This window comes from Theropithecus gelada, chromosome 3 (assembly GCF_003255815.1).
Source record: "Theropithecus gelada isolate Dixy chromosome 3, Tgel_1.0, whole genome shotgun sequence".
NCBI classification, from domain to species: Eukaryota; Metazoa; Chordata; class Mammalia; order Primates; family Cercopithecidae; genus Theropithecus; species Theropithecus gelada.
In genome coordinates, this window is record NC_037670.1 from 127,009,460 (window position 1) to 127,022,515 (window position 13,056).

The 13,056-nt window shown below is 38.1% G+C and overlaps 1 protein-coding gene across 1 annotated transcript in view; it reads right to left on the bottom strand.

Annotated features, from left to right (window-relative positions):
• The window catches only part of CCDC146 (coiled-coil domain containing 146), a 176,483-nt gene that overhangs the window by 37,377 nt on the left and 126,050 nt on the right, over nt 1-13,056 (bottom strand). The window contains exons 5-6 of the mRNA XM_025378737.1: nt 2,189-2,246; nt 250-426 (exon numbers count right to left, since the gene is read on the bottom strand). Of these exons, the coding sequence (XP_025234522.1) occupies nt 250-426; nt 2,189-2,246 (235 nt within the window). The remainder of the gene's footprint in view (nt 1-249; nt 427-2,188; nt 2,247-13,056) is intronic.

Here is a 13,056-nt window from a genome sequence, read left to right on the forward strand (position 1 = left end):
TCTGGTGAGGTCAGGAGAGACCTTTTCACAGGGTGAGGCTCCAAATTAGAGTGATACTCCCAAATACCCTAAGGTCTTTTGTGAATTCCCAGAACCTAGATTTAGTTTGATAGGATCAATCGCAATACAGACATTTCAGTTTGTGAGACAGTACCCCTCTTTATCCAACCTGCTGGTTACTCTTGATACCCACACACTTTTATATCCATGCAAGGCACAATGTTTAAGTATTAACGGCAAGTAGCACACCTTTAAGACGACCTGATGTTCCAACAATTCTTCTAGTTCCTTCTGCTCCTTTAGTAACTGCTTTTGTTTAGATGCCAAATCTTCTCGTAAATTTTTAATTTCTAATTTCTTCTGCATTATTTCTTTACGTAATTCTTCAGTGCTTTCTCTCAATATTTTCATCTTCTTCTCCATTTCCTTTAAAAGTCATGAGATGATTAGGTTATATAGTCTGAACAAACATTTATCTACCTAAAAACTGAATTAAAACTAATTTCACTCACCATTTTGATTATATTTGTTTTGAGGTTCATGAATGATTTTTCACAAAGTTAAATGATTTCTCACAAAGCTAAATGCAACTTATGATTGCCAACATCTTTAACAAAGGCATGATAATGATACTGCATGTATAATTAAACACGTTAGATTTGAATTCTTTATTAGTGCTCTTTTCTATTCTCCTACTTTAAAAACGCTTCATTTTTCGTGTTAATTTTTATTTCATACCAAGGACGTGAAAAAAAATGTACAGTCTGTTTTCTAGTAGCTTTGTGATCTGACAAAATCAGATGCAAATAATCTTTGAATATCTGACTTATGGTTAACCTGAGTCACATGGGAACTAAAGATAAAGGTGTTCATATTTGGATACCCAACACTTTGCACTCCTTAATCCCCCACTTTCTTATTGATATTACTTCTCTAGCTCATGCACATTCTCCCCAAATACCATCTACCCTAGAATCATCGAAGATCTTTGTCTCATGTCTGATTACCTGTGGAGTGTTTGACTTATGGGAGAGAAGCCTTCTCACACTGAGAAGGTCTACAGTTACTGTTACTAATGACTCAGTGCTGGGTCTATTTAGCCTGCCCTGGGCTTTCTGTATAGCTCCCTCCTCCCACTGCTGCTGGGTGAGAGCATCATTGGTGATCCTAGGATCTGAATGAAATTTCAAAATGTTTTTCCCATAAAATCTGTGTTGTAAATGATGGTTTGGCATACTTATTTAGAATTAATAGTATTTTACTCTATGCTAAACAGGTTTTTGGTGAGCTGGCCTTGGAATTAAACCACCACCAACACACTTTTGGATTATCAGAAGGTGGAAGGAGTGCAAAGTATGGTGATCATTCTATTTACTTTCTATAATAGATTGTAAAAAGTGGCCACAAATTCCTCCTATCTCCGGGGTATGCATGTCCCTTTGCATTGTCTTGATCATTCTTCCCATTAAGAGGTAGGGCCAACTTGATTCTAGACTTGGTCATGTTATAATACTTGCATTGGCCAATGGGATGTCACAAAAAATGATTTTAGCAGAGACCCAAAAAGGTCTTACATATTGGAATTTGCTCCTTCTTGAGGCTGGAAACCCTTCCATCATCATGTGACCAACTAGTGACATATGACCTTAGACCAAGTAGCCTGCCAAATGGCTGGTATATGAATGGAGCTATCCTAGTTTACCCAGCCCCAATTTGGCCAGCTAAGACCAGAAGAATTCAGAACTGTGAAAAATACGAAATGGTGGTTGTTTTAAGCCACTAAGTTCTGGGATGGTTTGTTAGGCAAGAATAGACAAGTGATACATTTTCTTTGTAAAAATGTATTGTAATAACTTGAGATGTTCAGAGAGCTATGACTGTAATAGCTACAGCAAAATAATATTTTTAGTGTCAACCACAGAATCTTTTTTTCTTCTGGAAACAAAGCAGACATTGTCCAACTAAATACAGCCTAAATTAGATGCCAAGTTGCTAAGGTCTATAATAGGCATCACTTATATTTACTCCAGAAGTTATGTAGCTAGTCTTTTCAGCATCATTCACAGTTAAGACTTTAGAATCTTTAAATTGTTTCAGGCTATAGTTGTTGTGATAAACATTAATATTTATAAAAAGGGGTGACTGAATCCAGCTGTATTTAAGAAACTCTATATCATCTAAGACTTACTCCTGGCTTTGGTATCTTCTCAAATTCTTTCACTATGATGATTTTTTCTTCCTTTAAGCTGAAAAAAAAAATCAAGTTTGAAAAAGTACAAAGAAATAAGTTCTTTCTATAAAAAGTACAAAGAAATAAATTCTTTCTGTAATAACAACTTTCTATCTTCTCATCCCAGAATGCCATTCCCATGCTTGTCTGCCAGGCAACCTGGTGTCCATTCTTTATGGTTTTCCTGAATCACAGGTGCATTGGGGTGCTTCCTCCTCCCCAGGACTCCCACAACTTTGTGAACACACACTCACTTAGAGGAATTACCTCAGCACATTATAAATGTGGGGGACCATGGGCCTACCCCTGGGACACAGGGTCCTTCCCGGCAAGCTCTGGGCTTTTTCTTCTTTATGTCACTTGGACTGGGCTAGTGCCTGCCTGGATTCCTACTACAGCCTCCCAATTGATCTCCTACTTTGCCTGCCTCCACCTTTGCCCATTAAAGTCAATTCTCCACCCACACCACAGTGATTTCTTAACATGTAAATAGATCACCTCGTTTCCCTGTTTGGTAAATTCCCATCACACCTGGACCAAAATTTGAACTCCTTTCCCACACCTACATGGCCCTGCCTCATCTGCCTCTCTAGTCTCACGGCCTGCCACTCTCTGGCACCAGTCACACTGGCTTTCTTGCCAAGCTTGTTTCTACCTCAGGGCCTTTGCCCTATCTCATCCCTCCAGCGGGTATGCTCTCGCCACAGATCTTTGCATAGCTCACTTCTTGCTTCATGCAGACCTGTACCGATATCACCTTCTCATAGAGGTGCCTGGCCATCTAAAACAGTACCAACAGTCCTCAAACTCTTTCGTTTTGCTTTACTTTTCTATATAGTATTCATCATGACCTGACATTGTGTTACACATTTCCCCAGTAGAAAACCTAGCTCCCAATTTACCACTGCATCATCGTCTTAACAAGTGCTTGCATATAGTTGCCATCCAGTAAAAATTAATATGAATAAATGGAACAACTGAAATTAGTTTTGTTCCCATCTTCATTATTTAAAATGATGTATGTGCTGAATGAGATACGGGCATGCATATGCAAATAGATCATCACTCAGAATGACCTGTTGCACCACATTCTTCTACATCCAGATTGCAGAAAACCCTCACAGAAATCACAGAAGGGAAGAGTCCACAGTTGTTCAAAGGTGTGAAGAAGGGTTATTTGAAGAGCTCAGTTTCAGTTGTGTGTGACAATTGCATTCCTGAGGTTTAACGAATGCTAGAGCCAGAGGAAACTTCAGAGATCCAGATGTGATAGGGACATGGATACACAAGAGACTGAATATTTCAGGTGAAGGGCAGATTTAGACCAGGAGCCAAGTCTAAGTGGTTATTAGATATGGGTATTTGAGGACAACTATTTTTACTTTTGTTTCCACTACAAGCTATTAAAACTGTCCTGTGAACTCATAAGCAGTCCAGGTGGGCACACCTTGTCTACACTTCTGTCACTTCTATCCTGACCCATTGCCATGTGTTTGCTGCACCATTTTCCCTTCCTGGACACACAGGGTGACTATATTTCACAGTCTCCCTTGCATTTGGATTGGGGCCATTGGACTAATTTGCCCAAGGAAGGTGAGTGGAAGTAACAAATGTCTTCCCCAGCCGTGTTGAACTTGGAAGGCACATGCTCCAGCTGGCAAAGCTTAGGATCGAGGTGGCTGCATGACTTGCACTGGACTGTGCTATGAGCCAGAAACAAAATTTCATTCAGTTCTTCCGCTGAGATTTTAAGATTTGTTCTTACTGCATAGCCTAGTTGAAGCCTAACTTCTCCTTTTCTTATTCTGTATACCGTTTCCACAGTGCCAGTTACAGTGATGAGTTAAACATCCTTATTTCCAGTTCAGAATTTCCCTGGAGCTCCAAATTTTTATGTTCAGTTTCTTACTGGGCAATTCCAGTTGTGTATATCAAAGGGCCCTCAAATTAAACCTCATTATCTTCCCACCTGAAACCTACTGTTTTTCTATTCCTTCTTTTGGTAATGGTATTTCAATTCACTTAATTTTCAAAATTATAAATATGAGCATCACTCTTGAAACCTGTTTCTTGCTTCTTTCAAGATTTTTTCTTCATTTTTCAGTTTCGAGTTTTACTGTGATGCATTTGGAACACATTTCTTTGAGTTTACCCTGTTTGGGGCTCATTGAGCTTTTTGAATCTATGGGCTTTTCTTTCACCAAACTTGGGGAGTTTTCAGCCATTGCTACTTCAAATTTTTTTCATAATCATATGAAATCTCTTTCTGCAACTCCAGTGACATGAATGAGATGTTTTGCTGGTGTCTCATGGATGCCTACAGATCTGTTGTTATTTTTGTTTGTTTGAGATGGAGTCTCGCTCTGTCGCCCAGGCTGCAGTGCAGTGCAGTGGCGTGATCTTGGCTCGCTGCAACCTCCACCCTTGTGGGTTCCAGCAATTCTCCTGCCTCAGCCTCCCGGGTAGCTGGGACTATAGGCGCGTGCCACCATGCCCGGCTAATATTTGTATTTTTAGTAAAGACGGGGTTTCTCCATGTTAGCTAGCCTTGTTTCAATCTCCTGACCTCAGGTGATCTGCCTGCCTCGGCCTCCCAAAGTGCTGGGATTACAGGTGTGAGCCACCGCACCTGGCCATGGATCTGTTCATTTTTATTCAATTTTTTTTCTCTGTTCAGATCGGACAATTTTTATTTATCTTCAAATTTACTGACATCTGTGTGAGAGAAAGAGCACAAGAGCAAGCAAGCAAAAGGACTTTTTAATTCTCTTGAGAATCACAGCTCCAAAGGTTCCCTCCCCCAGTATTTTGGCTCCTGTGGGCTCCCATCACATATGACTCTGCCACTGCTGCCTCAGTGTTGCTTGGAAGCTGAGGTATGAGAGAGTGGAGAGGAATTAAAAGCTAAACAGGGGTCTGGACTCTCTCTGAGCATCATGAGTTCCTTGCTTGTTCCTTGAGCCAGAATTAAAGGGCTTTTCCTGGAGCTCTCTCTCTCCAGGTCAGTGTTCGTCTCTGGATTTCATGCAGGTTAGCATTCAGGTTAGGGGATACCAGAGGGGAAAAAATAATAAATTAACCACAGCTCAATGCTACTTTTAATCCTGACCTTCTTCCCCAACCTGCCTGTCGTGATTTACTTTTCAGAGTCCTCAAATAGACGCTCATGCATTCCACTCGATTTTATAGCTGTGTTTAGTGGGAGAGACAGGATGAAGTGGGCTTACTCCATCTTACCTGGAATCACAGCCCATGAGATGATGTTTAAGATCATAGGACTGGATGGGATGGATCACTTCGGGATAAATTGTAGATAGAAACAGGAAGAGAACTAAGGACTGATTTCTGGGATTTCAAAATTTAGAAATCCAGAAAATGAGAGACTAGTAAAGGAAAAGCAAAATATTTCTGGTTTCCATTCCTGTATGTAAGGAGCTTAAAGGCTCCACTCTACCTTAACAGGTAAAAAACTGAACAAACTGAAAAATCAACAGCTCTTCTCATATCCATAAGAGAAGTGAGGTCACACACAGGGCAAACTACTCTCCCCAAAATTGGAGACACAGAAAGTGAATACAGAGAATCACAACTTATTGGAGTAGACACCCATAAGCAGAAACTTGGGCAGGAACCAGTGCTGGGTAGAAACATCTAAATTGTAATTGATGAATTGCTGGAGGTTTGGCGTGGACATGTCTGAGTAAAAATCCCCAGTGGGACACAGTTTTGTGAGTTTTACCTCCAGGAGCTTAACCAAGTCTTCTCAGTGAGTATCAGAAAAATCTCCTTGTGTTCCAGCAGGGGAGGGAAACAGAAGCACTTTGACATGCCAGAGTATTCTGCTCTTTTTAACAGGCCCGCCCTGAGCAACTGTAATTAACCTGCTGGGGTTTGATCGGAGTCTAACTGACTTAGGGAAGTGAAACACCCAACTCCAGCTGGCTGTAGCCTTCCACAGGGAGAAAGGGAAATACCTGATTCCAGCCCACTCTAGCCATCCTGTCTTTCCTAAGGGGGTTTGGAGGGTGGTGGGAAGTATTGATGAAGTTCACAGTTCAGAGTCACAGACCCACTATCATAGCACTGTAGAATGCTCCCCTCCCTCCACACCTCACCACCATGTTCCTGCAGTCCTCTTTAAAGCAGTTCCTTTTATCCAGTACATCATGTCTGGCTATCAAGAAAAAAACTGCAAGGCACACTAAAAGGCAAAAAACACAGTCTGAAGAGACAGAGCAAGCATCAGAACCAGATATGGCAAGGATGTGTGAATTACCAGGAATTTAAAACAACTATGACTCATATGCTAAGAACGCTAACAGATAAACTTAATCACAAAATGGGCAGCGTAAGTAGAGAGATGGAAATTCTAAGAAATAACAAAGAAATATTCAGCCAGGAGTGGTGGTTCATGCCTGTAATCCCAGCACTTTGGGAGGCCCAGGCGGGCAGATAACTTGAGGTCAGGAGTTCAAGACCAGCCTGGCCAATATGGTGAAATAATCCTATCTACAAAAAATACAAAAATTATCTGGGCACGTTGGCGGCCGCCTGTAATCCCAGCTACTCAGGAGGCTGATGCAGGAGAATCTCTTGAACCCGGGAGGCAGAGGTTGCAGTGAGCTGAGATTGTGCCACTGAACTCCAGCCTGGGCGATGGAGTGAGACTCTGTCTCAAAAACAAACAACAACAACAAAAAAAAAAAAAAAAAAAAGAAAAGAAAAGAAAAAAAGAAAGAAAGAAAAGAACTACTAGAGATCAAAAGCACTTATCAGAAATGAAGAATGCTTGTAACAGGCTTACTAACAGAATGAACTTGGCTGAGGAAGGAATCTCTTAGCTTGAAGATATCTTACTAGACACTACCCAAACTAAAAAGCAAAAAAAAAAAAAAAAAGACTAGGAAAAAACCAGAATATTCAAGAACTCTGGGACAACTACAAAAGGCATACATACTCATAACAAGAATACCAGGAGAAGAAAGAAAGGAATACAAGAAATTCCTTCAAATTAATGCAGGAAAATAAACTACAGATCCAGGAAGCTCAAAGAACATCTAGGCATATCATATGTAAATTACAGAAAGTCAACGATAATGAAAATTCCTGAGAGAAGTTAGAGGAAAACCACACTTACCTATGGAGGAACAAAGAATTACATCCGATTTCTCCTCAGAAGCCATACATGCAAGAAGAGAGTAGAGTGAAATATTTAAAGTATTGAGAGAAAAAACTACCAACCTAAAGCTCTGTACCTTGTGAAATTATTCTCCAAAGTAAAGGAGAAATAAAGACTTTCTCAGATAAAAATTGAGGACATTTGTTTGTCAATAGACTGCTTTGCAAGAAATGTTAAAGGAAGCTCTTTAGAGGGAAGGAAAATTACGTAGGTGAGAAACTCAGTTCTGCACAAATGAAGCGCATTAGAGATGGAATCAGTGAAGGGAAAAGAAAAGCTTTTGTCTTATTCTTGAGATAACAGATAACACTGTTCAAATTTATAACAGCAGCAATGTATTCAATTATATATGCATATATATTTATGTATGCCCATGTGTAAGTGAAATAACAGCAATGATACAAGGGATAGGAAGGAAGAATAGGACTATTTTGTTAAAAAGTACTTGAAGTGGTATAGTGTTATTTGAAAATGGTCTTAGATTAGTAAATGTATATTGCAAACTCCATGGCAACCACTTGAAGTAAAAAAAAGATGTACAACTGATATACTAAGAAAGGACAGAAAATTGAATTACATTAAATGCTTAGTTAAAACCACAAAAGGCATAAAAAGAGGGAACAAAAACAGGAATGAAGAACAAGCACAATAAATACAGAACAGTAAAAATACGGTAGAAGATACTAACCCAACTACAACAGTAATCATGTTAAATGTCAGTTAAAAGATTGTCACAATGGATCCAAAAAGAAAAAAAAAAAAAGACCCAAATTATATGCTGTGTCTGCTAATAATCCAGTTTAAATATAAAGACCCATATATATTAAAAGTAAATGGATAAAGATATGCCACACTAACATTAAAAAATGATGAGTCACTAAATTAATTTCAGACAGAACAGACTTCGGAATAAGAAAAGTTATCAGAGACAAAGAGAGGCTTTATATAATGATAAAAGAGTCAATTCTTCAAGATGACTTAATGTTTTTTGTTTTTTTTCTTTTGTTTGTTTGTTTGTTTTTTTAGCAGAGTCTTGCTCTGTCACCAGGCTGGAGTGCAGTGGTACAATCTCGACTCACTGCAACCTCTGCCTCCTGGGTTCAAGCGAATCTCCTGCCTCAGCCTCCTGAGTAGTTGGGACTACAGGTGTGCACCACCACACCCAGCTAATTTTTTGTATTTTTAGTAGAGACAGGGTTTTACCATGTTGGCCAGGATGGTCTCGATCTGTTGACCTTGTGATCTGCCTGCTTTGGCCTTTCAAAGTGCTGGGATTACAGGTGAGAGCCACAGCGCCCGGCCAATGAATTCTTAATGTATATGCACCTAACAACAGAACATCAAAATACATGAGGCAAAACTGATAGAAGTGCAAGGAGAAGTAGATGAATCCACTCTCACAACTGGAGACTTCAACATCCCTCTATCAAAAGTGCACAGATGCAGAAGTCAGAAGATCAGTTAAGGACACAGTCAAACTCAATAATCCCATCAATCAATTGGATATACTTGGCATCCTAGAAAGAAATGTCAGTTTTTCTAAAAGCCAGTCATCATTATAAATTGAGATTAACAAACAAAATAAATAAAAACATTAGAAAGTACAGACAATGAATGGGAACATATGGTTTTGTTCACTAGTTCATGAGAAAATACAAAAAAGTTCATAATTTTAACTAATAAGATGACATGATGCTTGAATGACATTTTGGAAACTGCTTCAAATAGCTTGAATGTTCTAAACAAAATGAGTTTGATATAATTGCGTATTTCTTCCAATAACTGTATTTTGAACTGTTTTATCAACTAGATTTCCTGAAGAAGTCTAAGAGAAATATTTTTCATTTTTCTTGCTAGTCTGCATTTAATGGCTAACTATTAAGTGCCAAAGAAGTCATATGATTTTCCAATATAGAAAGATTTTGAAGTTTGTATTGATCACACTTGAAAAATCATATGAAATAATAGAATACACAGACAATTATGTTCACTGGTTATATCAAATAAGCAGATCCCACTAGCCCGTAGATCTAAGAAAATGAGCTAAAAGCACATGCACACCAGGTTTTCTCATTTGTATGCATTTAAGGGATACAAATGCAGTTTTGTTACATGGATATATTGCAGTATGGTGAAGTCAGGGCTTTTGGTACAACCATCACTTAAATTATATACATGTATACCCATTAAGTAATTTCTCACCTTCACCCTCCTTCTGTCCTCCCGTCCTTCTAAGACTCCAGTATCTACTACTCCACACTCTATGTCCACGTGTACACATTACTTAGCTCCCACTTATGAGAATGTGTGCTATTTGGCTGTTTGTGAGTTTTGTTTCACTTAATGGCCTTGGTTCCATCCATGTTACTACAAAAGAAATAATTTCATTTTTTTATGACTGAATAGTATTCCATTGTATATATATGTCACATTTTCTTTATCCAGTCTCTTGACAGACACTTAGGTTGATTCCATATCTTTGCTATTGTGAATAGAGTTGCAATAAACATCTGAGTGCAGGTATCTTTTGGATATGATTTCTTTTTCTTGGGTATATAGCCAGTAGTAGGATTGCCCGATGGACTAGCAGTACTATTTTTAGTTATTTGAGAAATATCCATACTGTTTTCCATAGAGCTTGTAGCAATCACATTCCTGGCAACAATATATAAGTATTCCCCTTACTCAGCACTCCGCCAACATCTTATTGTTTTTTTTAATCATAGCCATTCTGACTGGTTTAAAATGATATATCATGGTGGTTTTAGTTTGTATTTCTTTGATTAGTGATGAACATTTTTTCATTTGCTTCTTAGCCATTTGTCTTCTTTTGAAAAATGTCTATTCATGTCCTTTGCCCACTTTTTAATGGGATTATGTTATTTTTATGACATTTTATTTGCAGTAATGTAGATGAATTTTGTAATAAATGTGTCACATTGAATTTAATGTAGGTTAGTTGTCTAGACCACAAATTGAGTTTTTTAGATCTTTAAATAGTTATGCCTTTGCTTTTAGAGTTTGCATATATACATTAGTGATATTTTACTTCCCAGGTATTGATCCTACACCTTGGGCATGCTGCCACCAGGGGGTGGTAGTGTGCTACTATCGTTTGGTTACAAAGGCAACCTGAGTATTTCTGAGTTTCAAAATGGTGACAGCAAGCTCTTTCACAAGATGTGACTTATGGTCTTTTCTTTAAATATATTTTTATGTTTAAACAAACATAAAATGACTAATTCTTTAGGACATTTAAAACTTACATTTCTATCATACATTTTTCTTTTTTTAATTAAGAAATACTGACTTATTTCCTCTAAAAGGAATGTACTTTTCTACTTTTAAAGATTATAATCCTACTCCATCACACATGGTTGATCATTTTTATTTTCCCTGTTATCTTTGAATAAACTTATTTTAAATGTATATGTGTGGTTGAATCCATTTTTACCTAACATTTAATTAAAATATTTTCCTAAGTTGCTAAACACACTTTATAATAGCTATTTTCAAGGCTTTCTACTGGGTGGATGTACCATAATAAAATAATCTTAAATATTATTTATCATATACTAAGTATACTGTGTGCCAGGTGTTTTAAATGCATAACATCTAAAATTCACAACCTTGCTAAGTAGGAATTGTTATTTTTGTTGCACAAATGAAGAAACTGAGGAGTTAAGCAACTTTTCCAAACTCACCCAGTCAAAGCTAAACTGACACACAAATACAGCTCTGACTACAGAGGTTCAGTATCAAGGTATTTCTGGAATGCATTATTTTAAATATTCCACACTTTTTTAGAATTCAGATTGCTTCCAATATTTCACTTTCATAAATATCAATATCTTTATGCATTATATCTTTTTCTCTCCTTTTGGATTATCACTTTTACATGGGATTACTGGGGCAAAAACATGTTTTTGTTTCTGTGCCTCCTGGTATGTATTAACTCCTAACCTTTCAAACTTGCGTTAAAACTTAAATCTGACATTTTTCAGCTTTCCTGACTAAGGGGTGCTTTGACATCAAAGCTCCTTAGGATTTACTTCCTTTCTAAAGCAAGGTCAAAAGGCTTTTGGTTTTAAGGATCTATGGGTGAAGAGATAATGCAGGAAGCCTGATATGCTGACATGTGTGAGAGGCACTACTCACCACAGGAGTAGAACCAGCATGGATGGGTGAAAGTTGCAAGAAGGTAGGTTTATAAACAAATCCAACAACCATTTAAGTGCAGGAGCATTTCCAAAGTTGGTATGAGCCTCCGTGGGAGGCTGAGAGCTTCCTGTCACTGGAAGTGTTTACGTGTAGACTGAATGATCACCGAGAGGAGACTCAGGTGACTGACCTGCAGTCAGGGCTGAGAACCACCTTTGGAACGCATGGTCCTCTAACTGTAATGTGAGTCAGAGTCACATAAGCAAATGTCACTTTGGGTGGCGGCAGTGGGCTTGGGCAAAAATCATAATCATTACTTTTTGGATGGGATCTGCCTTTCAAACAAGTGTCTCAGGTGCTTCTCTTTGAGTTATGAGAAACACATTCAGAGAAATCTGTTCTAAGCTAGTTCTTTTAAGATAGTTGTTGCCACAGAGGAGCAAAGATTTTTTTTTTTTTTAAGTTAAGGTAAAATCTGTTCTAGCTATGAGTTTTTCCTTGTGACTACTCCTAAGTACCTACATGCCTGTCACATTCTAATTTTCTGGAATTCCAGATGCATTGCTAAGATCATTCCTCCTTTCCTTTCTTACCAGATCTGTTTTTTCTTGTTTCCAACTTTGCTATCATCACTGGACCAAGAACGGAAAACAACTAATAAACCCTGAATGTGCAACAAGGACCACAGGAACCAGCCACAGGAGAGTCAACAGTCACTAAAGTCAGGGTCACGTCAGGACAACCCTGCACGTGTGTGGCCTGAGTGTTCTCACTCTCCATGTTCACAGCGCAATGGACAGTGCCAGCTCACCACAGCCTTGTTTCCCCCAGCTGACCAAGACTGGTCAGAATGCGTCAGATCTAGCACGAAAGACGCAATGTATTTGCTGTTCAAAGTTTAGGAATTACTAGAAAACAGGGAAGCCCCAAAAGGTAACAGTCAAGGCAAGGAAAAGGTTGAACAGAGTACTGAAAAATCTTTTCAAACTGTTCAGAAAGGTAAGTACTCCTGTTTTGTTTCAAAAAATAAGTTCAACAGCATTTCATTACTTTATTATTTATTTATAATGTATTAATTTAACTTTAAATAGACTACATATTATTTCCTGAACTGCATGCTTATCAAGTCATAAATATTAATCCAGAACCAGAAACTACTGCAACATAGATTTAATTACTAACCAACCAACCACATAATTAGATTTATTAACATTTATTAAAAGGTTTATGTTATGTGAACATACACAAAAAAATCGACAAAATTACACAGCAAAATCCTTTCTCTAGAGTATTGGAACAATATGTTGTTCTTAGTAGTTGCCAGTGATTCAGAAGTTCCTGAAGATATTGGGTGGAGGAGTGCTAGTTTTTTAGGCTTCTATTATCTAGACACTCAATGAGAGTCTGTTGTGCTGTTCTGACAAATGTCATCTGTGCATGTGGATGAATAGTTTTCTCTCATTAGCTTCATCTCTTTATTTTTATG